The sequence below is a fragment of the Salmo salar genome, chromosome ssa26 (assembly GCF_905237065.1).
Source record: "Salmo salar chromosome ssa26, Ssal_v3.1, whole genome shotgun sequence".
Classification (NCBI taxonomy): Eukaryota; Metazoa; Chordata; class Actinopteri; order Salmoniformes; family Salmonidae; genus Salmo; species Salmo salar.
The window spans coordinates 20,897,887-20,925,327 of NC_059467.1; the positions used below are offsets into that span (position 1 = coordinate 20,897,887).

General features: G+C 41.7%; 1 protein-coding gene across 1 annotated transcript; it reads right to left on the minus strand.

Moving 5' to 3' along the window:
- Positions 1-27,415, minus strand: LOC106587321 (nuclear mitotic apparatus protein 1). The gene is made up of 18 exons (XM_045709120.1): positions 26,904-27,415; positions 25,821-25,901; positions 14,845-14,934; positions 13,103-13,270; positions 12,801-12,893; positions 12,576-12,689; positions 11,859-12,011; positions 6,142-6,267; positions 5,506-5,634; positions 5,290-5,384; positions 5,093-5,198; positions 4,862-4,945; positions 4,484-4,590; positions 3,948-4,385; positions 2,275-2,460; positions 1,336-1,947; positions 978-1,209; positions 1-644 (listed from the first exon to the last, which is right to left on the minus strand). The coding sequence occupies exons 1-18, from the start codon at positions 26,967-26,969 to the stop codon at positions 501-503; spliced, it is 3,024 nt and encodes a 1,007-aa protein (XP_045565076.1). The 5' UTR covers positions 26,970-27,415; the 3' UTR covers positions 1-500.
- Between the last annotated feature and the right edge of the window lie 26 nt (positions 27,416-27,441).

The following is a 27,441-nucleotide window of genomic DNA, read 5'->3' on the forward strand; positions in this document are numbered from 1 at the left end:
TCATACAAAAAATAATTTATTTATATTTCTCACATGCAGACCGGTCATTACTTTGCAGTGTTTTGGAAATGCAACCACCAAGTGAGTCAACAATACTGTTGCAGCCTCATCACACAACTGATCTTTTACTCTCTGACAACATGGTGAGATAGCATACCTAATGCTCCCTGCAAGAGGCTAAAACATCCTCACCCAACAGGAGGCCTAAGGTTCTGTGGCAGCTCTGATAAACTGGACAGGATGCTGACTGGGTGACAACTCAGTGAATCATTGATGGTGAACCAAGACCCACACAATTCACCTCCCAGGATAGACAAGACAGGGACACCCACTGTGCCTTCAAAACCACCCGATGCCCATGACCCTTTCCATCTCCTCAGGCAGGGCTCTCGTCTTTGATTTGCCAATCCCCTTCCTTCCATAGGTCCTGATGCAGGGCACAGAGACTGTTGTCTCAGAGGTCAGGGGTCACCAGAGTTTCCTTGCTGCGGCCCCCTGGATTAGTCTTCCTCTGAGGAGAGCTGGGCTCCGTCGTCATGAACCTCCCTGTAGGCGCCCAGCAGGCCCCCTTCCACAACATAGCTCCCTGTGCTGAACCTCAGCCCCTCAGACAGCTTCTGGGCTGCCAGCTTGGCCTGCAACTCCTGAGGGAAACACACAATACAGGAGAGATGCTTACATTGAAAGGGTAATTAACCTGAAAAATGAGCAAGTGCGTAGCAGTAAGCATTAGGCTGCTATGCTATACCATGAATGGAAGTAGCATAGGAGTGTTCATCTTCAGATGAGCAGTGTTTTTGTGGTGATAATGGAATAGGTAGGTCGACGTTGCCTCAACACTTATAACCCATTTCATTCCCTCATGTAATCTGAGGGGTAACTGTTACCTTGAGCAGTGAGCATTTTGGTGTTGTTGGACAGACCTTAAAATGTTGCTCTGTGGTGTGATGTGTCAGACAGACCCAGGGGCCACTCACCTGGTGTTTCCTGGTCTGTTCGCGTAGCAGGTCAGCTGACTGCTCCAGTGTCAGCAGCTGGGCAGGGCTGTAGTGGAGCAGTGGGAGCCTGGCCGCAGTGATGTCATCAATGTGCTTCCTGTCTCGCTCCCTCCTGGCCTCAACGGAGAGCACCGGTGATGGTAATAAGCCTCCATGGGATTGGCTAGGTGACAGAGACCCTGACGGGGAGCCATCTGTGTTGTGGGCAAACCTGCAAACATTACAGGAAGAGTTAATATAAGAGTTAGTAGGTGAGAATACTAGTGCATCTCCATAACTAAAGGCAGCATCACTGAACTATACAGTATTCTCATACTTTCATACAATGTGGACTTACTGATTAGGCTTGTACTTCTGTCTCCTCGTAACCGGGTCCTTCTCAGTCCTCTCCAGGACTTCTATGTAGTGTGGTTTCTTCTGTGGCTGCCTTCCAAGGAAGGGGTTGCCAGTAGCAGGTCTGTTGAATGTGTCTTTAAGGGATCCACTCAAGCCAGTTGAGTGGTCAGACAGAGTGACCCTCTGCAAGGCCTCCGCTAGGTCGCTCTCTTTTGTCCTGTCAGAGTCAAGAGAGACCCCTGCATCATCACCAGCCTGGGCCATCTCCATGGTTTCAGCAGCAGATACTTTGGACACACTGTCTTCTTGCAGCGTGTCAACTGTTTTGCTCTCCTGAACATTAGGTGACAGAGGTGAGACGTCCAATTCTTGGACATTTCCAGGAGCTGTGTCCCCAGCTTGTCTCTTATGTTGGGAAGTTCCTGGTTTATTCTGGCTACCACGTTGTCTTTGTGTCAAAGCCTGCTGGTATTTAGACTGCAGCTCTGTCCTGACAGATGACAGCATATCCTGCTTCCTCTCCTCTTCTTCATTGTGGGCAAGAGCAAGGCATATTCTCTCTGCAAAGTCTGAGATCTTCTTCCCTTTGTCTGGAAGGGTCTGTATGAACCTCCTGTTGATAACAACATATCAAATCAGTCTGTCAACAAGAGATAACGAAAAATTAACTACTGCTGCTTTCAGCTCAACTTTAAGAAAATATAGTTGGCAGTGATAGTAAAACAAAGGAATGTCAGGTTCAGGGTAAAACGCATTTCCCTAGTTCAAGTAACATCAGCTAGCTAGCCTACATTCAGGTGGATAGCAATATACACACAAGCGCCAAAACTGGCACCACTGTCTAGACAACAGCTGGAAGTTTCTAGAAGAATGTAATGTTGTTGTAGAGACTAACCATTTGAGTTAACTTCTGTCAGATGAATGATATGGAGTTACTTACTTGTTAGATAATAATTTATCTTGGCGTGACAGTAATTCACCAAGTTCTTCTTTGCTCTTGGTTTTAAGATCCCCCACTTGCCCCTGGCGTTCTGATGGAGCTGCCCACGATGACGAGGACATTGTTAGCAAGCTAGTAGCTACTACTCTAAAACCAGGCCAAATAAGCTTACCGAATAGCTCAAATTACCCTATAAAAACATTACTTTGTTAGTCCATTAGCGTTACACTTAACGGGATTCTGTTGTTCAATAAAATATACTTTCATATTCAGCTGTCTGTTAGCTAGAACTTGTATTTTGGTAGCTACGTAGCTCGCGCGCTGTCATTGTCACCGGAAGTAGTACGGAAGTACGATACCGTCAATATTCTTCTTCTTCTGCTTTAAGATTTGGTTGGCGGATCGCATCCAACTTCTAGGTGCATACACCGCCACCTGCTGTACTGGTGTGTGAGGCCATTCACGGCCTAACTACATTAAATTATTGATGAACGTTTTACGTTTAGCTCACAAAATATAATTTAAAAGTATGCATTACGGTGTCGCTAATAGAATAATTGTGGCAAAAACGAATGTAAACATTAATAAATGAATTTCTATAGGTTCCAAAAATATTATTTTAAACGTAGTGCCAAGATGGAGTCATGGTGGCTTCAACACAGTGTCCCCTATTGTCATCTAGTGTATATATATAAACAATTGGATGCTACACATAACCTCCCTGAAAGCTTCACAAAATGAAAAATTTCAGCCACTGGACTGTGACCATTTTCATGACTGATTATAAAAACACCACAATGTCACATTTTCAAAATCAAACCAATCAAATGTATTTATAAAGCCCTTCTCACATCAGCTGATGTCACAAAGTTCTGTACAGAAACCCAGCCTAGAACCCCAAACAGCAAGCAATGCAGGTGTAGAAGCACGGTGGCTAGGAAAAGCTCCCTAGAAAGGCCAGAACCTAGGAAGAAACCTAGAGAGGAACCAGGCTATGAGGGGTGGCCAGTCCTCTTCTGGCTGTGCCGGGTGGAGATTATAACAGAACATGGTCATGATGTTCAAATGTTCATAGATGACCAGCAGGGTCAAATAATAATAATAATAAAACATACACTGATTTCATTAGTATGCACTGGATGTGTATCATTCAAGAAAGGCACATCATGCTTATCATAACTTCTCATATACACAGTCCTGGCAGTGTAGACAAATTACTTATACTAGTGGCTCAGGGATGGCAGTCAGTAGAAATACAGTTCTTCAGTTTTTTCAGATATAGTTAAATATTATCCAATAGATAAAAAAACAAACGATTATCATCACCGTTGTGGAGTATCAGTGATTAAGCTGTTAATAAAGGCACAACGTATCTAAATTGTACATATTTGTACATAATTTGACTAATAATAAAATAATATTGCATCTCATTTATAGAGAGCAAACTAAAAATGTTAGAAAAAGATACAGTATAAATATAAACCTTTATACATGATAGTGAATTCAGAATTCCATAAACCATACAAGAACATTCACTGTAAACCAAACCAAACATAATTGAATACTTTAAAGTATTATTTACAGAACAGTAGACTATTTACACAATATGCAACATATTCCCTTATACAGTATACTGAATAGCTTTCATAAAAAGTATTTCTTCATGTGATTACTCAATGTTAATCTTTGCTGTTATCTCCATAAGTTTCATGAAAGGTGTGTAGATTTTGGATGGGCTTGATCTTGCTCGAGAACAGGATGGGGCTGAAATGTCCGTCTCTGGACTTGAGGCTTTATCTGTGATTGGAACTGAGGCAGACTCTTCTGTACTGGACTGATCAGGGCTTAGAGGGCCAGACGTAGACAGCGTTGGACTGGTTAGTGTTCCAAAGGATCTTGAGGAGTTGGTTGACAGATACCTGCTGTACTCAGGAGGAGTGTACCTCAGTAAACTAGACTCCAGTCTGCTGGGTGGCGGTAGACCTGATCTGAATGTCCTAGACTGTCCTAGGTATTCTGTAGAAGAGGGATGGATTGGGGTTTGTCTGGGTTGGTAATGTGCTGCTGGAGGTTGGACATTAGTTTCAATCTCATACCCTTGTATTTCAGGTCTGTGGAAGTAAAATGAGAAAACAGAATGAAAAACTTAAAAGAGAAATCCAACTACAGGAAATGAAGCCACGTGTATAGTAGAACCAGTGGTTCATACCTGGGGAGCAGATCACAGCCCACTCCTATCTCTCTGGTTTGCACAACTTCCCTTGGCGCACTCTGTACAGACATAAAATACTTCAGCTTGTCTTCTAACTCATTATTCTAGGAGGAAGGAACAAAGTCAGATCATGCAAATGAGGTGGAAGTGATGTAATTCAAGTGGACCAGACAGAGACAGATGATGTCACAAAAGGTGCAACACTGAATTTAGAGGTAGAGTAATGTCAAAGCACAACACACAGATTGACGATCCAAAACGTAGGAGAACGCTGGACATGAATGCATCCATAAAGTTAAAGTTTTGAAAACCACACCAACATTCATAATGTTCGGGAAGTGGACAGTACATAGTGTGGTCGCAGTCCAGTCTTACCTCACACTCCACAATAGCAATTCTGTCCAGAAGCTCTGAGATGAACATGTCCTTCTGTGCCACTTTAGCTCGTAATGATTCAACCTTTACATTTTGAAGATGAAAAAAAGAAACAAACTTTGCATATCAGTATAACATTCATATGTCAGTGTACTCATGTTTCCATTGACAGTGAGACAGAGAGAGAGAGAGAGAGAGTAAGAGAGAGTGAGACATTTCTTAGTCATTCACCTCCTCTATCATGCCTTTGACCTTCCTCTGCTGACAGAACACCATGTCATTCAGGTGTTTGATTCTCTCACGGAGCTCCCCTGCCTCCTCTTCCAACTTTTGAGAACTGTAATAATGAATTATAGTGTTATCACTTCAGGATATAATTTCAATGGGATGGAACATATAAAATGCCATTTTTGTTTTGGCATTTGTACCTCTTTGCTACAGTTGCATCTGTTTTGTATGTCACCTCCATCAAGCGTAGACGCTGTTCACATTCCTGCAGTTTCTTCTGAAGATGGCCCTTTTCCTGAAAAAAAGACATATTATTATAGTATTCTTGCCCAAAGGACTTGACATATTACACCTAAATTCTATAGATATAAAGATAATGTTGCATGCATTATTGCATGCGTTATTCTGGGTCTTACCTGTCCCATACTGTCCAGCAGGCGCTCCACCTCACTGATCCTCTGGTCCCTTTCAGCGATCTTGGCCTCCGCAATCTTAGCATTCTTCTCTGCCTCCTCTAATCGCCTAATATACTCGTCAATTTGGGCCTAGTTGAAAAACATTGATGTTAAACAAAATATATTAAAAGCTTTAAGGCAGAGAACATACAATTTAATCTGGGCTCATTATCATATCAACACTTGGAAATTAGGCTACTCTACATTTAACAGTACCATAGTGAGTTACTTGTACCACTAGAGGGAGACTCCTACCACTTGTATGAGCAGAGTGAAACTGAAACCTTTCATACTGTTTACATCACATGAGGTTGGTGGCACCTTAATTGGAGAGAACGGGATCATGGTAATGGCTGGAGCGGAATCAGTGGAATGGTATCAAACACATGGTTTCCCTTCCATTTGCTCCATTAAGGACATAATTATGAGCTGTTCCCCCATCAGCAGCCTTCTGTGGTTTACATATACACTTTTCATTAATATGTAAGATGGTGAAAACATCACCGGCCTTGGTTTTCGCATGATTAATCGATCACCGCCCTTTCTCTTCAGGCAGTGGCTTGCGCGAAGTGATATCAGAAGGAGACTCAGCAGTACCTGTAGCTTCTCTATCTCCTCTCTGTGTTTCCTCTGCTCCTCCTGAAGCCTCTCCTCATACTGTCTCTGTAGCCTCGCTGTCACCTCCTGCACTGCATGGCTGTTGGCCTCCTGAGACGACTCCACCTGGACAATACAAGCACACATCTATCGGTCAATTTCATACAACAATGTGACGATTCAAAAACCTGCTAAAGAAAATTCATGTAGAAATGTCTGTTGTTTCTGTATTTTTCTAGTGAGTCCAGCATGAATGTTAATAGTTCAAATCTGGAGGACTGGTTCTTTGAGCTTGAACTGTATGTCAATGACCTGTCATTCATCATCACAGAATTGAAGTTCAGTGGTCAGAGAGGACAAAGCAGGTCAGAGAAGGCCAATCAGTCAAAGGATCAGGGGAGTCACAATCGAACATTGAATGAAATAACCAGAACCTGAAGTGTGTGAAATCAAGCAGAGCATTCTGAGACTGAAGTAGAGAGGTAAATGAAAAGAACGGAGTAAGCCACAGAGAGATATCAATCATATAATGCAGGGATGGTCACCTTTGATGGGGGTGTGGCCACAAAAAATCTAAACTCATTATAAGGGGCCGCATACCCACATGTGCATACACTGCCTCCCACCACATTGCAAGCAAAACATTTTAGCAGCCCCCCTCTTGACAGTGGAGAGAACATTTTTACGTTTTAGAGTTAATTTCATGCAATTCTACACATTTTGCAATGGGGCGTACAGAAAATGTTGCCGTTTTTAAGCAAGTTTACTGCAGTTTTTCACATTTTGCTATAGGGTCGGAGAGATTTTGCAATTTTACAACAAATATAATGCAGTTCTACACATGTTTCCATAGAATGCCGAGGGCTCCTTATAGACGCAATGCTCCCGAGTGGCACAGCAGTCTAAGGCACTGCATCGCAGTGCTAGAGGTGTAACTACAGACCCTGGTTCAACCCTGGGCTGTATCACAACCTGTCGTGATTGGGAGTCCCAAGGTCGGAGTCGTCTGGGTTAGGGGAGGGTTTGGCCAGGATACTACACACGGACGTCACGCGACTCTTGGCGGCAGTAAGAAAGCCATCACCATCTGCGCCCATTCAACATAGCCTAGATTTAGATATGTATTAATTCTAAACAAAATAACTGTTGGGGGTTTTCATACGCTTACAGTTATGTTTTGATTCTTACTTGAGCAGACGCTAAGATTATATTTGGTTTTGATCTTTTCAAAATAACTATTTTGGATGCGGCAGTTGTTAGCTGGAATGATACTGTAACGGTCATTACAATACTTTATATGCTGTAGCAAAAGCTAGCCAAAAAGTGTTTTAAGTATAATGCAGTTGATTTGCGATGATGACACAAACATTACATTAAGCAGGACATACATACGAGCTTTAAAATCCAATTATAATCCAAAGGTAGTGTGAAATGCACTCATTAGCAACATGTAAATATAGGCTTTTTTTGTTGGCGTTCTATAAGAACTCCCTCTTGTTCAAGTTGCGCGCATCGTCCTCGTGCGGCAATGTTCGCAAAAACAGAAAGGGGTCTATGGCTCGGAGTCCGCATTGACATGATTGGTTGACGGTAGGTGAGGGCGGGAGGTCCTGTATAAACACAAACTCACTTCCTCGACAACTTCCTTCACAACAGCTCTGCGCTGCTCTGTGAAGCGCAAGAAGTATGAATGGCCTGACTGCTGCAGAATCCGTATCACCCTAAATGCTACATGGCCAATGCAGACGACAGGATGACCATGCAGCTGCATTCAAGCTTTGTCGTGGATTTTAACGCATCCTCTGTACTTTACATCAAAAGAAAGAGAAGAAAGATAACTTTATTTTGATGGCTGTTCATTTTTTGTGGAATTGGAAAAATTATTAATTTAATACAGTTAGATGCGCTGAAATGAAAGCAATTTTTTTAAATGAACACTCGGATTATAGTGATATGTCTGATATCGCAAACAAGGAACGCGTATGGATTTTTAATTCGAGGCTATTGACACACTTGTTGAATTATGCAGCAGAACGTGACAATAACAGTCATTAATTAGGCAGTCTAGACAGCGCAGGTAACTGCAGGTAGACCTAGACAGAGCAAGTTTTTGGTGGTTGCAGCCCTGTTCCATCCCCCTATGCAAGGGAATAATCAACAAGGGGCGATGTGTTCTATGGAAAATAATGAAAGAAGTGGAAGGTGTGTTCCACCACTCTAGGACCTCCCACAGAGTTACATTTTTACATTTACATTTTAGTCATTTAGCAGACGCTCTTATCCAGAGCGACTTACAGTAGTGAATACATACATTTCATCATTTGATTTTCATTTCATTCATTTTAATGTTGCATTATGCATTATTTTCCAGAGAATGCATAGAGCCCCAAATTGATTATCCCTTGTATACGTAACTCATTTGCCGCTAGAAATGTGTTCAACATCCACTGTAGCTAGCACGTTTACTCGATAGCTACAGTAGTTGCCTTGGTAATCAAACAAAACAAACGTGTTCGTTTAGACCCAGATATAACAATAAGATACGTTATACAAATCTTTGGTTTAGCTAACCAAACCATCAAAACCAGCTCAAACATAGAACATGTAAGAATGAACTATAGCCATTGAATTTTACCACGGTGATATACTATGCGTTATCCGAATATAATGCACGTTCTATAATGCCCTTCAAGCCAATCATATACGAGTATTCAACAACGCCACTTCTGAAATGTTTTCAATCGAATTGTAGAGAAACATGCTTCCTTTAAAAAACGGAGAATTAAAAATTGGTCTTGCCCCTGGTTCAGTCCAGAGCTATCTGAAGTCATACACAACAGAGACGCTGCCTGGGCCAAAACTAGATTCACAGACTCGGCCCAGACTGGCAGTCTTTCAGCGGATTGAGAAATTGTGTGTAAAACTAGTTAAAAAAAACCCAAAGCTGATTATTATGTTAATACAGTATCTGAATGCACAGGGAACCCAGCTACATTTTGGAAAGCTAATAAGTCCTCCAATAAATTAATTTAGATTCTGGCCCTATTACTGACAACATTTATATCATTAATGCATTTAATCACCATTTATCTCTGCAGACTATATATTTAAATGCATTTCAAAACCAGCTCTTGAAAAGAGTAGTTTGGATGTTGATGGGGAAAATCTATTGACTGATACAGAAAATGCTGGTCAGGAGTTTTCTTTTCAGAAATTCACTGATAAAGAAGTCCTGGATGCTATGCTAACATTATACAACAAAAAATCCACAGTGGCTAATCATTTGGAGCCTGGTCTGCTTAAGTGTGCATCTCCCTTTATTTCTGGCTCAGTAGCCCACATGTTTTATTTAACATTGTTATCAGGAAGTATTCCAAAAGCATGGAAATCCGCATATGTGCTGCCACTCCATAAGGGTGGGGATTCAAAACTGCCTTGTTTAGCAAAGATTCTTGAATCCTTGGTTAATGTACAACTTTGTTCCTTTTTATGTGATAATTGTATTTTTAATATAAACCAATCAGGGTTTAGGGCTGGCATGGTACTACCACAGCAGCCACACTAGTTGTTAATGATCTTGTCAATGCCTTGGATGCTAAAAATAGCTGTGCTGCCTTGTTTATTGACCTGTCAAAGGCATTCAACACTGTTGGTCATTCTGTTTTGCGGAAGAAGTTATCAAGAATAGGCCTGGGATATACAGCCTGTTTATGGTTTCAGAATTATCTTAGCGACAGAACTCAGGCCAGCTTGACAGATGGGGTTAATTCTGAATTTCTTGAGATTCAAAAAGGTGTTCCTCAGGGTTTGATTTTGGGTCCATTATTGTTCACCTTGTATATTAATGACACACTGTTAATACTTGTAACATTCATCTCTATGCAGATGACACAGTTTTGTATTCCTGTGCCACCTCGGTGCAGCAAGCCATTCGTGAACTTCAGCATGGCAATGATTCAATTCAGAAATCACTTACAGATCTTAAATTAGTGTTAAATACAAGTAAAACCAAGCTCATGCTGTTCTCTAGGTCACAAAATGTTGACCCTGAGGACTTGCATATTTGCGCTACAAATGGGGCCCAAATTGAGCTTGTTTCTCAATATAAGTACCTGGGTGTCTGGATTGATGACAAGTTGTCCTTCGTAACGCATATAGAAAATCTGACTAAGAAGCTAAGATCCAAGATAGTTTTTTTACATTGAAATAAATCATGCCTCAGTATTGAGGGTGGCAGCATAGCAGCATAGCCTAGTGGTTGCAAGGTTGCAAGTTCGAATCCCCGAGCTGACAAGGTAGAAATCTGTCATTCTGCCCCTGAACAAGGCAGTTAACCCATGTTCCTAGGCCATCATTGAAAATAAGAATTTGTTCTTAACTGACTTGCCTAGTTAAATAAAGGTAAAATAAAATTGTGCATGCAGCATGCAGCAACCTCTGTTTTGAAACCCTTGGATGCAGGGATCCATTCCGCAATAGATTTTATCACAGGAGACAATTTTAGGAGTCATCATTGTAGTCTATAAAAATGTGGGATGGACCTCTCCGTCTGTAAGAAGAGAGCTGCATTCTCGTATTTATTTACAAAGCAATATTACAGAAACTCCCTTCATATGTAACTTCATTAATTAAGTTAAGTATCATAACTTACCAAACCCGTTCTCAGGAATGGATAACAGTAGAGATTTCTTCAGTCTCCACAGATTTGGTAAAATCTGCATTTTGTTTTTTTGCCCCTAATTTGTGGAACAGTCTGCAGAGTTCACTGCAGTTACATGTGCTGGTGCCACTCAGGCAGTTTAAATTATTGATTGAGGACCTCTATGTAGTTTAATGGGATTGCTTTTATTAATATGTTTATTTTGTTATGGTGGGATATATATATATATATATATATAGCATATATGGTCTGATATACCACGGCTGTCAGCCAATCACCATTCAGGGCTCGAACCACCCAGTTAATAAGTACATTTATATATGCAAATACACACAGTGTATTTACACAAATGAAGCCCATATAATTGTCTTTATTTAGCACACACAAAAAACTGATACCATTAGAAAATGTATATATATAACTGCAAATCTGACAAATGTAATGCCTGAATTCCCACCAAAATCCCTGAACATTCATTATTTGTGTTTTTTTTTTATTTAATTTTTTATTTAACTAGGCAAGTCAGTTAAGAACAAATTCTCATTTACAATGACGGCCTACTCGGACGACGCTGGACCAATTGTGTGCCGCCCTATGGGACTCCCAATCACGGCCAGATGAGATACAGTCTGGAATCAAACCAGGGACTGTAGTGACGCCTCCTGCACTGAGATGCAGTGCCTTAGACCGCTGTGCCACTCAGGAGCCAAATAGTGTGTTCCCTGACCAGGAATTGAACCCAGGCCATTGCGGTAAGAGCACTGAATCCTAACCACTAGACTAAACCATCCATCGAATTGATTTTAAAAATTCAAAGAGTTTTGAGTATCTTCATCCAGTGTCCAACTTTTGCATTTATTGGAATTGTTTTTATAACCTTTTAACAATTGTGATGACCGTTGCTACTTCATGGCATTCGTTCAGGGTGAGGATGATGTATCCTGTGATCACTAATGACTAGAGTAAACTGTGCCCCACAAACAAAAAGCAAACGCTTAGCAGGACTGTGCCATCCACTGTGTGGTGCTGGTGTGCTGTGTTTATAGTAGTACTCTACCTTCAGTTTGAGTGTGTGGTTCTCAGCTTGGGCAAGTTCTAGCTGCTTCTCCCTCTCCTTCAGCCTCTCCTCGGCCTGCTGAAAGGAGCTTCTCAGGCTCTTCATCTCATCCCGGGAGTCCACACGATTGTGACAGCTCTCTAGTAGAGATTTCTGCAAAGGAAGCTAGTTCTTTAATTCCTCATACCAACCATGGGCATTATTGCATGCAGCAATCATGAGCAGAAAGATTGACTCATACACTGAAACTAAGATTAACAGCTTCGAGCTACTTTATAAAACAAACATGTATAATGAACCAGACAGGATATCCTTCACTCTCCACAGATCAGTAGAAGAAAGAAGTATAGTGCTGCACATCTCTGTTTAAGAGGATTAAGACTTTCCATGGGGGGGTTATGAGACATCCCACTGGGCAAAAACTGGTTCAATCAATGTTGTTTCCACGTGATTTCAACCCAAAAATTATATGTGATGATGTTGAATCAAAGTGGAAAACTGATTGGATTTGCAAAAAGCCATCAACGTACGGGAATTTCATCTTTTTTTCACCCAACTTTTAACTTAAATCCAATCACAGGGTGACATTTTTGGTTGATTTCACATTGAATTCACAAATGTAAATCAAAACTAGACATTGAACTGACGTAGGTGCCCAGTGGGATGGCCGTGACGAGACAGTGACAGGCCTGTTTGACAGTGTTGTTGATCCTGTACCTGGAGGTCGATGTTGGAAGATATGAGGGAGCTGTTCATCTGGTCGAAGCTGTCCATGGCTGCAGTCCGAACCCTCACCTCTTTCTCCAGAGTCTTCCTCTGGGAGTTGGCAGTCTGGAGAGACACACATGGCACACCCAATTCTCAGATTTTGTATCCATTTTGTGTTTATAAGAAGCTGTTAGCTGTCTTATTAGTCATGTGTGTCTTGGTGTATTGTCTTACCCTGATGTCTTGTGATAGTTTCTGCATCGAATGTTGCATTCCTCCAAACTGGCCGTACATCCGCTCTCTGACCTTCTCCAGGGAATCTCGCACCTGTGCAGCACAGAGATAACACACGATTGAAGTAATCCATCCTTATTGCTTAATTAGCAAATCTATAATATTGTCCATGTTACAGAATCCTGGTGTTAGCTCTTGGATACCCTGCAGGCCTGTCAGGTGTACTGTACTATAGGTCTCTGCTCTGTTTACACTCCTTAACTTGGATCAGCTTCATCGTTATCTTCTCAATCTCCACTCACCTCCTTGATGTACCTCATCTCATCCCTCAGGTGATTGACAGACAACTCGCACGCCATCACTTCCTGCTGTCTATCCGAGCCTGTCCCCTGCAACACACCGTACACCTTGGGCCCGTGCTGCCGCTGCAGCGACGTCTCTAGCTCCCCATTGGTCGCTGCTCTGAGGTGCTGAGGGAGACAGGATCAACCCGGTCAGGTTTCTATCTAGGCAGACTTTCTACCAGCCTGTAGATGTGTGTGTGTTCGCCTCTATCTGAGTGTTTGTGCTTTTGCATATGTGCGCATGCCCAGGTATTTCGAGCATTGCTGCTGAGCACTTGAATCTGGAGGTTGGGAAGCAGGGATGGAAACAGGGTGTAGTGAGGGTGTCATGTTTCTGCAACCCAGTACATGAGCTCCTGCTGTCTCCCTGCTATTGTTCCTCTCCAACAGGGCTCTCAAGGAGCACAGGTGCACACTGACACAGGTCCTTTGTAGCTCAGCAGTATCAGGAAGTGGCTCTAGCACCTTTATGTTATCTTACAGTAACATACAGTATGAGAGGAATCCACGGGGTGACACAGATACAGTATCTTATCAATTTCACAATAAATAAGTCTTACTGTGTGAAGAAGCAATATGTTTCCATTGTTATGATCAGACAGGCAGCCAGCCCACATTTGAGTCCGTTATCTACCCTACATTATTCAACAATAGTGGAGCCAAAACAATGGCCTGCCCTACTATGCCACAGACTCCAGTATAAACCATGGAAGGTGATTCTGTTTGCCTTTGACGATAAATTCGGGACACTCAAAGTCGTATGATATGTTACGTTTGGTATGGTTACATAAGTCAGATAGTTACTTAAGGCAAAAACAAAAGTATTGTGGGTGGGCGTCTAACGCGAATGTCGAGCAATCCAAAGATTGCGAGTTCAAATCTCATTACGGACAACTTTAGCATTTTAGCTAATTAGCAACCTTTCAACTACTTACTACTTTTTAGCTACTTTGCAACTACTTAGCATGTTGGCTAACCCTTCCCTTTAGCTCTTTTAGCTAACCCTTCCACTAACCCTAACCTTAACCCTTTCAGCTAATCATTCCTATAACCCTAACCTTAACCCTTTAACCTAACTCCTAAACTTAACCCTAACCCCAACCCTAACCCCAGCCTAACTAACATTAGCTAGCTAGGTAACGTTAGCCACCTAGCTAGAATTCGTAACATATCATACATTTAGTAAATTCCTAACATATTGTAGGTTTTGAAAATTCGTAACATATAATATAAATTGTAATTTGAAGTGGGTGATGGATATCCCCAAATTAATACATACCATACGAAACACAACATATCATACAAAAATTGAGAGACTGAAATTCACGTACAGAATAATACAAAATGCTCTGAGACCAGGTTGTGCACACAGGTCCATATGACCTCTGTTTCTACCAGAGGCAGAGGGTTGTACCCAATACTACACATCGACAACATTTGTTTAACATACACAGAAATCAATACTTGGAATTATCTGAGGATAGGTTATATCAAGGATAGTACAAAAGGTTCTAAATGTTCTTGTTTATATACAGTGCATAGCTTGCATATTTGTGTTTCACACGCCAATAGCAGAGTTGACCACAAATTCAGGAAGTTACTTCCCATATTCTCACCATAACATTCTGTAACTTTCCCTTTCAAAAGCCTCTATGTAGGAAACCATGATAGCTTTTTATGTTGTGGTTGTGGTAGTTTACCTGTACAGGTAACTCACTGCCAGCTGGCCTCTCTCGCTGGATGAGTGTGTTCTTCTTCTTCCATGTTCCGTTGACAACCCTCTCCTCTTGCTGAGAAGACAAAAGAAACAAATGAACTGTGTGTTCACAATGTCTGGAGATATTTCACAACCCCGTAACCTGATTATTACTGAATGCTTGTAATATTCTGTTTGCAAATGATATGCTTCAATGTACACAATGCATTCCCCTCTTTCAGATAATGATATGGGCTAAGGGTAGAGATTAAATGCATGGATCATGTACCTGTTCTCATCAAACTGTTGATGACAGATTACCATCTTCGTTGAACATAGTCTACTGTAGTTTTGATCACTGGGAATAGTCATTATACTCATTTCTAAACCACATCTTAGTCTTAACCCATACATTTTTTTTTAAAGAATGGTTTGGACTACCGCAATGCTTTGTGGGGAAAGAGCTAGGAGAAGCCTAGTTTCTGCACTTAATGACAGACATCAACAACACAGGATGGTAATTGATATACAGTACCAATCAAAAGTTTGGACACGCTTACTCATTCAAGGGTTTTTCTTTATTTTTACAATTTTCTACATTGTAAAATAATAGTGAAGACATCAAAACTATGAAATAACACATATGGAATCATGTAGTAACCAAAAAAGTGTTAAACAATATATTTTTGATTTTCAAAGTATCCACCCTTTGCCTTGATGACAGCTTTGCACACTCTTGGTATTCTCTCAACCAGCTTCATGAGGAATATTTTTCGAACAGTCTTGAAGGAGTTCCCACATATGCTGAGCACTTGTTGGCTGCTTTTCCTTCACTCTGCGGTCCAACTCATCCCAAACCATCTCAATTGGGTTGAGGTCGGGTGATTGTGAAGGACAGGTCATCTGATGCAGCACTCCATCACTCTCCTTCTTGGTCAAATAGCCCTTATACAGCCTGGAGGTGTGTTTGGGGTCATTGTCCTGTTGAAAAACAAATGATAGTCCCACTAAGCGCAAACCAGATGGGATGGCATATCGCTGGTTAACCTGTCTGGGCTAGGGGGCAGTATTTTCACAGCCGGAAGAAAAACATACCCAATTTAAACAGGTTACTACTCTGGCCCAGAAACTAGAATATGCATATTATTAGTAGATTTGGATAGAAAACACTCTGAAGTTTCTAAAACTGAGTATAACAGAACTCATATGGCAGGCAAAAACCTGAGAAAAATACAACCAGGAAATGAAAATCTGGTGCCTGTAGTTTTTTCAAGTCATTGCCAATCGAACACACAGTGAGTTAGGGTTGATTTTGCACTTCCTAAGGATTCCACTAGATGTCAAACAGTCTTTAGAAAGTTGTTTGAGGTGTCTATGATGAACAGAGACTGAACAAGAAGGCTGGGAATTTGGTGACCGAGGGAAGGACATCAGTTCATTGGTGCGCCTTCACGTGAGAGGTAGCTGTGTTCCAAAACGTTTTTCAAGACACTGGAATGGTCAGGTTGGAATATTACTGAAGTTTCACATTAAAATGGCCCTAAAGATAGATGCTATACAACGTTTGACATGTTTGAACAAACGTAAATATATATTTTTTTAACTTTTCGTCGTGACATTTTCATCGCTCGTCCTACATTTTGAGTAGCTTACTGAACGGGCAAACAACATGGAGTTATTTGGACATAAATTATGAACTCTATCGAACAAAACAACATTTATTTTGGACCTGGGATTCCTGGAAGTGCCTTCTGATGAAGATTATTAAAGGTAAGGGAATATTTCTAATGCTATTTATGCATTTAGATGACTCCAAAATGGCGGGTATCTGTAATTGCCTGATGTATTTTTCTGAGCGCTGTACTCAGATTATTGCAAAGTGTGCTTTCCCAGTATAGTTATTTTGAAATCTGTCAATGCAGTTGCATTCAGGAGATGTTAATCTATAATTCTTTGAATAACAGTTTAATATTTTATCAACGTTTATAATGAGTATTTTTGTAAATTGTTTTGCTGATTCACCTGCAGTTTTGGGGGAAATACATTTTCTTAACGTCACGCGCCAATGTAAAATGCTGTTTTTGGATATAAATATGAACGCATGTATTGTCTAACATAATGTCCTAGGAGTGTCATCTGATGAAGATTGTCAAAGGTTAGTGCATAATTGTAGCTGGTTTTCTGCTTTTGGTGACACTTGTCCTTGCATTGAAAATGGCTGTGTGTAATTTTTTGTCTATGTACTGTCCTAACATAATCTAACTTTATGCTTTCGCCATAAAGCCTTTTTGAAATCGGACAACATGGTTGGATTAAGGAGATGTTTATCTATAAAATGGTGTAAAATAGTTGTATGTTTGAGAAATTTGAATTATGACATTTTGTTGTTTTCGAAATTGGCGCTCTGATTTTTCACTGGCTGTTGAATAGTGTGCACGGTGGGTGGGACGCTATCATCCTACTAGCCTCAAAAGTTAAGTGAGCCTTGAATTCTAAATAAATCACTGTCAGTGTCACCAGCAAAGCAGCCCCACACCATCACACCTCCTCCTCCATGCTTCACGGTGGGAACCACACATGCGGAGATCATCCGTTCACCTTTAGTAATGGTTTCTTTGCAGCAATTCAACCATGAAGGCCTGATTCACGCAGTCTCGTCTGAACAGTTGATGTTGAGATGTGTCTGTTACTTAAACTCTGTGAAGCATTTATTTGGGTTGCAATCTAAGGTTCAGTTAACTCTAATGAACTTAACATCTGCAGCAGCGGTAACTCTGGGTCTTCATTTCCTTTGGCGGTCCTCATGAGAGCCAGTTTCATCATAGCGCTTGATTGTTTTTGCGACTGCACTTGAAGAAACGTTCAAAGTTCTTGAAATGTTCCGGATTGACTGACCTTCATGTCTTAAAGTAATGACAGACTTTCGTTTCTCTTTGCTTATTTGAGCTGTTCTTGCCATAATATGGACTTGGTCTTTTACCAAATAGGGCTATCTTCTGTATACCACCCCTACCTTGTCACAACACAACTGATTGGCTCAAATGCATTAAGAAGGAAATAAATTCCACAAATTAACTTTTAAGAAGGCACACCTGTTAATTGAAATGCAGTTGACTACCTCATGAAGCTGGTTGAGAGAATGCCAAGAGTGTGCAAAGCTGTCATCAAGGCAACGGTTGGCTACTTTGAAGAATCTCAAATCTCAAATATATTTTGATTCGTTTAACACTTTTTTGGTTACTACATGATTCCATAGGTGTTATTACAATGTAGAAAATAGTACAAATAAAGAAAAACCCTGGAATGAGTAGGTGTGTCCAAACTTTTTACTGGTACTGTATAAAAAGCTCCTGTTTCTAAGAAGAGAAAATAGGAGCTTCCATCCCAAATAAATATTAGCTCAGAGGAACTTCAGCCAAGACATCTACTCTGCAGCCCATCAAGCCAGAGAGAGAATGTGTCCTTCGCACATCCAGCAGAGATAAGAGATGGGGAACAATGACGCCACTGTTGTTTCATGGCCTCCTGAGCTGGACGTTGCTTCACATTTCCACACCAGATAATCCACAGAGAGAGCAGGCTGACGAGAAATTATGAGGGGCTCCAAATAGGCAATGTGAATTCCAACAGATGGGAGAGAAGAATGGCCGGCATTATGTTTTATGGCCAGTGCTGTACACACCCTCTGAAAGAACTCAATATGTCAGCCTCTATTGCGTTTTAAATATTACAATATAGGTGTTTCAGCATGTTTGCAGAGGGAGCATTTATTCCAGTTTTGTCCTGGATTCTTTGAAGCTGAAGCTGCAACAGAAACAGATTTTTCTTCTTCTATCCAGTCAGATAAGGGGCTGTGAAAATTGTTTTAATGTCCTGCCAAAGGAATTTGACCCTTACTGAACTGACAGTGTTATGTATTAATGGAAAACCAGATGAGAGAGGCCTAGTCTGAAGAACTCAAAATCGAAAGCAATGGGCAATATTTGCTTCTACACTCTTAGACAAAAATGGTTCCAAAAGGGTTCTTCGGCTGTCCCCACAGGATGAACCCTTTTTGTTTCCAGGTAGAACTCTTGGGTTCCATACAGAACCCTCTGTGGAAAGGGTTTTACATGGAACCCAAAAGGGTTCTACCAGGAACCAAAAGGATTCTACCTGGAACCAAAAAGGGTTCTTCAAAGGGTTCTCCTATTGGGACAGCTAAATAATAATTTAACGTTCTAGATAGCACCTTTTTTTCAAAGAGTGTACTATTCACTACTTTAATTGACATAACGCTATCTAAGCTTGGCTGTGTATCAAAATTGCTTGAATAATGAAAGACTCCACTGTGCTATATACCTCTGTAACACTGCTTTGTGCCCTGAGCTTTTTTCCTTTCCTTAGGACATGTACAGTTGAAGTTGGAAGTTTACATACACTTAGGTTGGAGTCATTAGAACTGTTTTTCAACCACTCCACAAATTTCTTGTTAAAAAACTGTAGTTCTGGCAAGTCGGTTAGGACATCTACTTTGTGCATGACATAAGTCGTTTTTCCAACAATCGTTTACAGACAGATTTATTTCACTTATAATTCACTGTATCACAATTCCAGTGGGTCAGAAGTTTACATACACTAAGTTGACTGTGCCTTTAAACAGCTTGGAAAATTCCAGAAAATGATGTCATGGCTTTAGAATCTTCTGATAGGCTAATTGACGTCATTTGAGTCAATTGGAGGTGTACCTGTGGATGTATTTCAAGGTCTGCCTTCAAACTCAGTGCCTCTTTGCTTGACATCATGGCAAAAGCGTCATACCGCTCATGAAAGAGAAGCCTTCTGTTTCCTAGAGATGAACGTACTTTGGTGCGAAAAGTGCAAATCAATCCCAGAACAACAGCAAAGGACCTTGTGAAGATGCTGGAGGAAACAGGTACAAAAGTATCTATATCCACAGTAAAACGAGTCCTATATCGACATAACCTGAAGGCCGCTCAGCAAGGAAGAAGTCACTGCTCCAAAACCGCCATAAAAAAGCCAGACTACGGTTTGTAACTGCACATGGGGACAAAGATCGTACTTTTTTGGAGAAATGTCCTCTGGTCTGATGAAACAGAAATAGAACTGTTTGGCCATAATGACCATTGTTTTGTTTGGAGGAAAAAGGGGGAGGCTTGCAAGCTGAAGAACACCATCCCAACTGTGAAGCATGTGGGTGGCGGCATCATGTTGGGGGAGGTGCTTTGCTGCAGGAGGGACTGGTGCACTTCACAAAATAGATGGCATCATGAGGCAGGACAATTATGTAGCTATATTGAAGCAACATCTCAAGACATAGGTCAGGAAGTTAAATCTTGGTTGCAAATGGGTCTTCCAAATGGACAATGATACAAGCATACTTCCAAAGTTGTGGTAAAATGGCTTAAGGACAACGAAGTCAAGGTATTGGAGTGGCCATCACAAAGGCTTGACCTCAATCCCATAGAAAATTTGTGGGAAGAACTGAAAAAGCGGTGCGACAGGGGCGAAAATCTGATATCAACTTTGGAGGGGACAATTACATGACATTTTCTCAAGAGCAATTCCTGAGGGGGACACCAAAAGTAGTGCTGTAACACATAGCCTACATTGTAATATGGTAAATGTATATTGAGGAACCAAAGAAATAAGGTGTTTGCCGTACTCCTAACTACCGGTACCCAAAACTACACAACTAATCACAACAGCAATACCATTGCCTTTAACAAATCTTAGTTCAGTCACCAGTTTAAGTTGAGAGTGGGGGTATCCATGGCATTTTCCAATTATGTTCCTATTTTACAAGTCAAAAAAATGTAGAACCTTTCATAATGTTGCCAAACAAAGACTCAACAAACTTACCTGAGACTCCCTGTCTCTGCCAGTCTGTCCCTGCATATCTGTCCCCAACTCTGCTGTCTGTGTGCCATCTGTTGCCTGCTCTGCCTAATGACATCATTGTGAAACATTTCCATTAGAATTTCATTTCTTTCTTATGAACATTTTATCAACTAGTCTTTGAGATATTAGGCTACTAGGGTTCTTAATATGCATTTTGGTGTATTGAAAAATACTCTGATGTCCGTCTTTTATTTTTCTACCTGGCTGGCTGGCTGGCTACACACACAGTGTGTAGGTTATTTACAGTAGGAGATGGGCTTCTATCATCTTCAATCATTCTATTTGGGCTTCGATCTAAAAGGTAGCTAGCAAATGTGAAACGGATTAAAATGACAAGAGTTGACAGCTGTATGAGTTCGCCATTTACACAACATATGCTGCAACCTTTTGTAATTTTAATAGTTTGTTTCATATTGGCTGACTTCCAACAATAGCTGAATTTGCAAAGCTAGCGAGCACCAATTCAGTTTCAGTGGTGTTTGCTATAATCTTTGCTACCCGGGTTAAATAAAGGTGAAATAAAATAAATAAATAAAAGTTCCCTTGCGACAATTTAGCTTTTGCAACGAGACCATTAAATATATTTAAGACAATGGTAGAAGAGAGTGTAGTTCTGTTCAGTTTGGATTTCAGTTTATCGCTAACCTTATCACAGGGACTTTGAAGCACTAACTTACATCATCTGCATGCTGATCTTGGAATAAATTGACGATAGCAAAGATTCCATCTTTGACGACGCCACATAAATGGAATAGGTACTAGCTAGCTTAATAGTTAATATTTGCGCGCTAGCTCTGCATATTCAGCTAGTGTGTGTGCGCGATTGACTGGATTAACTTCATGTCAGTTACGTACATTGAGTGCCTTTCAGACAGTAGATACGACCTCTCTGTTACCTAGCAAGCTAAGGAACTGGCAGTGGATCAAACCATTGTGAGGCAAAGGGTGGGGGGGTCACAATCTTTTGAAACTTAAAAACGCGCTATTAAGTGTCTATAATCAGCACAATTGCTTTCATTGCGTATTATTAATATTATATCAATTACATAGTTATGTTTCAGTGATATATTGGGGGGACAAATCATATTTTTTCCAGGAAATCCCGTCCCCCCCGGGATTTCCGCCCCTGGTGTGCAAGCAAGGAGGCCTACAAGCCTGACTCAGTTACAGCAGCTCTGTCAGGAGGAAAGGGCCAAAATTCACCCAACTTATTGTGGGAAGCTTGTGGAAGGCTACCCAAAACATTTGACCCAAGTTAAACAATTTCAAGGCAATGCTGCCAAATACGCATTGAGTGCATGTAAACTTCTGACCCACTGGGAATGTGATGAAAGAAATAAAAGCTGAAATAAATCTATTGTTCTGTTATTTCACATTCTTAAAATAAAGTGGTGATCCTAACTGACCTAAGACAGGGAATTTTTATTAAGATTAAATGTCATGAATTGTGAAAAATTGAGTTTAAATGTATTTGGCTAAGGTGTATGTAAACTTCAGACTTCAACTGTATGTGGAACTTACAGTACATGTCATGTAGAATTTAAAAGATTTACTAATGTAACCCATTTGATTAAAATGCCTTAACTTCAAAAACACCATCCATTGACTCAAGCCCATTGTGTCAGTGGGGGTCTTACATTGCAGGCATGTAAACTTTCAGTCTAGCACCTCGGTGCCACAGTTCCATGCAGTTCACATGGAGCAGATGCATTACACCACATCCAGGTCAGAGTCACTGATAAGCCTGTCTCCCACGGAGTGTCGGGTTACAGGACACGCCCTTTTTAATTTCATGGTAGATCACCACTTTCTTCATTGTCCTTTTCCGAAACATAATATCTCTGACTTAAACGTAAGATGTTTCCTCCCTCCTTCACTTAACTATCTTGTCATATGTGTTTTCTTTCTTCGTTCTCGCCATCTCTTTGTGACACCACTGTCTTTTTGTCTCTTGCTACCCAGGTTTCACTTCCAAATGACTAACAAACCAAGAATATGTGCACAATATGGGAGTGTTACCTATAATTACCTATATTTTCAATTCCTCTGAAGATAACATCTACAGTGAGGGGGAAAAGTATTTGATCCCCTGCTGATTTTGTACGTTTGCCCACTGACAAAGAAATGATTACTTTATATTTTTAATGGTAGGTTTATTTGAACAGTGAGAGACAGAAAAAACAAACAAAAAATCCAGAAAACCGCATGTCAAAAATGTTATAAATTGATTTGCATTTTAATGAGGGAAATAAGTATTTGACCCCCTCTCAATCAGAAAGATTTCTGGCTCCCAGGTGTCTTTTATACAGGTAACGAGCTGAGATTAGGACCACACTCTTAAAGGGAGTGCTCCTAATCTCAGCTCGTTACCTGTATAAAAGACACCTGTCCACAGAGCAATCAATCAGATTCCAAACTCTCCACCATGGCCAAGACCAAAGAGCTCTCCAAGGATGTCAGTGACAAGCTTGTAGACCTACACAAGGCTGGAATGGGCTACAAGACCATCGCCAAGCAGCTTGGTGAGAAGGTGACAACAGTTGGTGCGATTATTCGCAAATGGAAGAAACACAAAGAACTGTCAATCTCCCTTGGCCTGGGGTTCCATGCAAGATCTCACCTCGTGGAGTTGCAATGATCATGAGAATGGTGAAGAATCAGCCCAGAACTACACGGGAGGATCTTGTCAATGATCTCAAGGCAGCTGGGACCATAGTCACCAAGAAAACAATTGGTAACACATTACGCCATGAAGGACTGAAATCCTGCAGCGCCAGCAAGGTCCCCCTGCTCAAGAAAGCACATATACATGCCCGTCTGAAGTTTGCCAATGAACATCTGAATGACTCAGAGGACAACTGGTGAAAGTGTTGTGGTCAGATGAGACCAAAATGGAGCTCTTTGGCATCAACTTAACTCGCCGTGTTTGGAGGAGGAGGAATGCTGCCTATGACCCCAAGAACACCATCCCCACCGTCAAACATGGAGGTGGAAACATTATGCTTTGGGGATGTTTTTCTGCTAAGGGGACAGGACAACTTCACCGCATCAAAGGGACGATGGATGGGGCCGTGTACCGTCAAATCTTGGGTGAGAAGCTCCTTCCCTCAGCCAGGGCATTGAAACTTTGAACATCCTTCTCTCCTTTCCCACTGTGCCTCCTTACATACTAATCCTCTGTTTATGTTCAATCTGTAAAGGCCTCTGAAGTTAATGGGCTGGGATAATTATTAATGTAATGTGCGATATGTCCTGGCCGCTCCAGAGCGCTGCTCTTGTTAGCGCTGGGTGGCTCGTTAAGTAGGCCTAGCTTCAGCACAGACTGATACCACATTGCAGACTGAAGCGCACAGCTGGCCGTGGCAGAGTGGCATGGCCCTCATACGACTGGCACAGATGTGAAGTGTCATCAGCAGGGCCCTGAGTATTTCCAGACCACATAACTAGACCAGGAAAAACTCAGGGTCCTAATTAACTAGGGCCCAACGTTGTTCTTCTCTGTGCTGCTCATTGTTCAACCCTGACCTGGCTGTCGTCTTTCATCAGTAGTAATGCTGTAAACATGCACAGGTTCCTGAAGGGAAACACCTTCAGATTACACCATTAGTCACGCTGCTATCAGCTGAACTGTGATGGTAAAGGGGTGAGGCAGGTTAGAGAAACAGTGTACAAGGTACAAAGAACAGCATGGACCTATCTCTTTGCTTTCTGTCACTATCTCAGTCTCTGTGGAGGAGCGACCGAATCATACTTCCCCTAACCTCAATGTGATTCTAAGCAGCACACTGTGTGCTGTCAAACACTTACATTACAAACTAGCTGATGTAACTTTGCCAGACCACAGCTTCTCAACACAAACAGAGCAAAACGGCAAACCACCTCTGGCAAACAACATGTCTGCCTTTATTATGACGTAGGCTACCCATGTGTACTAAGTAGGTACCATGTAATTAAAAAGAGTTCCGTGATTGTTTAGTGATAGTTTATTGGCTAAACATTTGTATAAGACGACCAATAAAATGTTACAGTATGATGCCATCATGTGTCGTGTACATTATATATGATATACGGCATCTGAAAACAGACAACAGTATGCGGGTTCTGTGTAATCCTGTTGTCAGCTAGACTTGTGCATGCTGAAGAGAGTTCTACTGTAGATGAAAAGGGACACGCAGCTCCTAACTTTGTGCAGAGTACTGTGAAAACCAGACACAGCTGTGTATGTGTCACGTATACTCCCTCTCCGGCCTCTAGGTCATCAGGCTGCTGATTATCCCGCACACCTGTCACCATCGTCTTGCGCCCCTGCGCCCCATGACACTCACCTGGACTCCATCACCTCCTTGATTATCTTCCCTATATCTGTCACTCCCCTTGGTTCTTTCCTCAGGTGTTATTGACTCTGTTTTCATGTCTGTGCGTTGTTAAAACACTCACTCCCTGAACTTGCTTCCCGACTCTCAGTGCACTCGTTACAGTATGTACTGTACACATCCCTGTGTGAATACAATTGCATAACCAACAGCCCAGATAATATAGCAGCAGTAAATCTCAGTGGTTCCACCTTTCCCCCGTCTCTGTATTGTGTAGACATTTCTTTTTAACCTTTATTTCACTAGGCAAGTCAGTTAAGAACATTCTTATTTTCAATGACGGCCTAGGAACAGTGGGTTAACTGCCTTGTTCAGGGGCAGAACAATAGATTTTTACCTTGTCAGCTCAGGGATTCAATCTTGCAACCTTCCGGTTACTAGTCCAACACTCTAACCACTAGGCTACCTGCCGCCCCGAACGCTACAGTCCATGGAATGTTTCTAGAACTGCATCAAAGCTGGTTCCTACTTCACAATTCCCACCTGACTTGAGTGTGTTTGAGGGATAGAGAGGGCTGTGAATAGGAAAGGGAGAGAGGCAGAGCACACAGACTACAGGTTGAGGAAGCGACGATGAAGGAAGGGGAGAGAGAGAAAAGATAAATCCAGGCTCCATAGGGTGGTGAAGATGAAGACATGTGACGCTGACTGGGTGTGTGAGGCTGACTGGCTGTGTGGCTGACTGGGTGTGCGTTTTGAGACTCACTATGTCTGAGGTTGGTTTCTTGGTCTCATTCTGTCCATTGTCTCCTGTATGAAGAGTTAGTCTGAGTCGCCGGATCCTCCTCTGGGGGATTCAAAAACAGACAGAAACACACACCGACATAAAAAGAAAATGTCAACGTCACTCAGTTCAAGCTCATGCATCAGTAATCAATGTCATAGTTGGATGAAAACTAAAATGTGTTGTGTTCCCCAGTGTCACTCTTTATGACATAAAAATGGATTGGTTCATATATAATGTGATCTAGCATGTGAGACACAACATTTGTGTTCTAATGAGCCTGATTGTTCTGTTACAATAAGCAGTGGAATGTTTCTGATGGGGTCCAAATACAACAGGTCACCATCAGTATTTATAATTATAGACTGTGAAACCACAAACAAAAATGATGCAAATTTAACTGCAATGAGGTAACAGCATCAATATGCCTTATACCACTTCAAGCTAGCACTATCTTGTTTACAAGTACAACACATCCCTTTAGAACCAAGGTGCCCTAGGAGCTGATTAACATACTGTAATTGCTAAAGTAATCTCTTGGTTGAGAGTGAAACATGACACTGTAATCATCATAAGGATTAATCCAACTCCATGTTGGCTTTTATGTTGGCTATAAATCCTTTGGTGTCACTTCATTAGCTGTGAGAATGGCTTTTATTGGCAGTTTAAAGACGCTGTCTGCTAGGCGCTCTGGGCTGATCAAATAAACATGACAGCCCTGCCTCCCAGATACTCTGCTCTCATTACAAGCTCAAACAGATACACATATCCCTGAGCCACATGCAAAATTTCAACATACCGGCAACACTCAAAGAGTGAGAATGATTAGTTGTGATGTAGACATGCTACGAAAACTAGCCTTGAGCAGCCAGACGTGAGGAAAACAGATTGAGAGAGAAAAGTGAACGGGGAGTGGGGGGAGCGGAGACAAAAGCAAACAAACACCAGATAGTCTACAAACACACTGACTTACACAAACCAACACGCCATGCTACTCATCTGACAGGCGAATGAGTGATGTTTGGGTTCTATCCTGGAACAGAGTGGCCCTCTGGGGCTCCTTACCTCACTGGGCTGCTCTGGACTGTCCTCGGTGGTGGTGACCGATCCTGGTGAGCTGTAGCGTAGCATGTCTCCCCTGGCCTCTGTCCACTCCCCTGTTATCTCTTTTCCTCTCTCCCTCCCTCTCTTCCTCTCACTCTCTTTCTAGACTACTGTACAAACTCACACAGCCCCCAGCTCCAGCCAATGCGAGAAAGACTAGAGAGTGAATGAACAAGAGGGGAGGGGAAGAAAGATCTACTCTGACAAGTTTCTCTCTTCAGTGTTATGTAGAATTAATTTTCCAGTTGATGAACACGGCCTGGTATTCCTGTTGAGTGCCAGTCAGTCAGTCAGGGGCTAGACTACAGCCCAGCTCCACACAATCCCTACTGCTCTGCTACTGTATAGAACTATGACACTGTCCCAGCCCAGACTGTAGACAGCACCTGACTCTACCTGGCTGACTGCGTCTCTCTCTCTCTCTCTCTTTCCCTGAGCCTCCCATCAGACCTGTCGGGCCACATTTCACCCACTCTCTTGCTCTGCGCCTCCCACCTGG

Bases quoted from the DNA above. Each gene is read 5' to 3' on its own strand.
- LOC106587321 (XM_045709120.1), bottom strand. From the start codon at position 26,969: ATGCTACGCTACAGCTCACCAGGATCGGTCACCACCACCGAGGACAGT. The intron at 12,894-13,102 runs GTGAGTGGAGAT...TGTGCTGCACAG, and splicing joins AGATGAGGTACATCAAGGAG to GTGCGAGATTCCCTGGAGAA. The intron at 5,199-5,289 runs GTACAAATGCCA...TCATTATTACAG, and splicing joins GATGCAACTGTAGCAAAGAG to TTCTCAAAAGTTGGAAGAGG.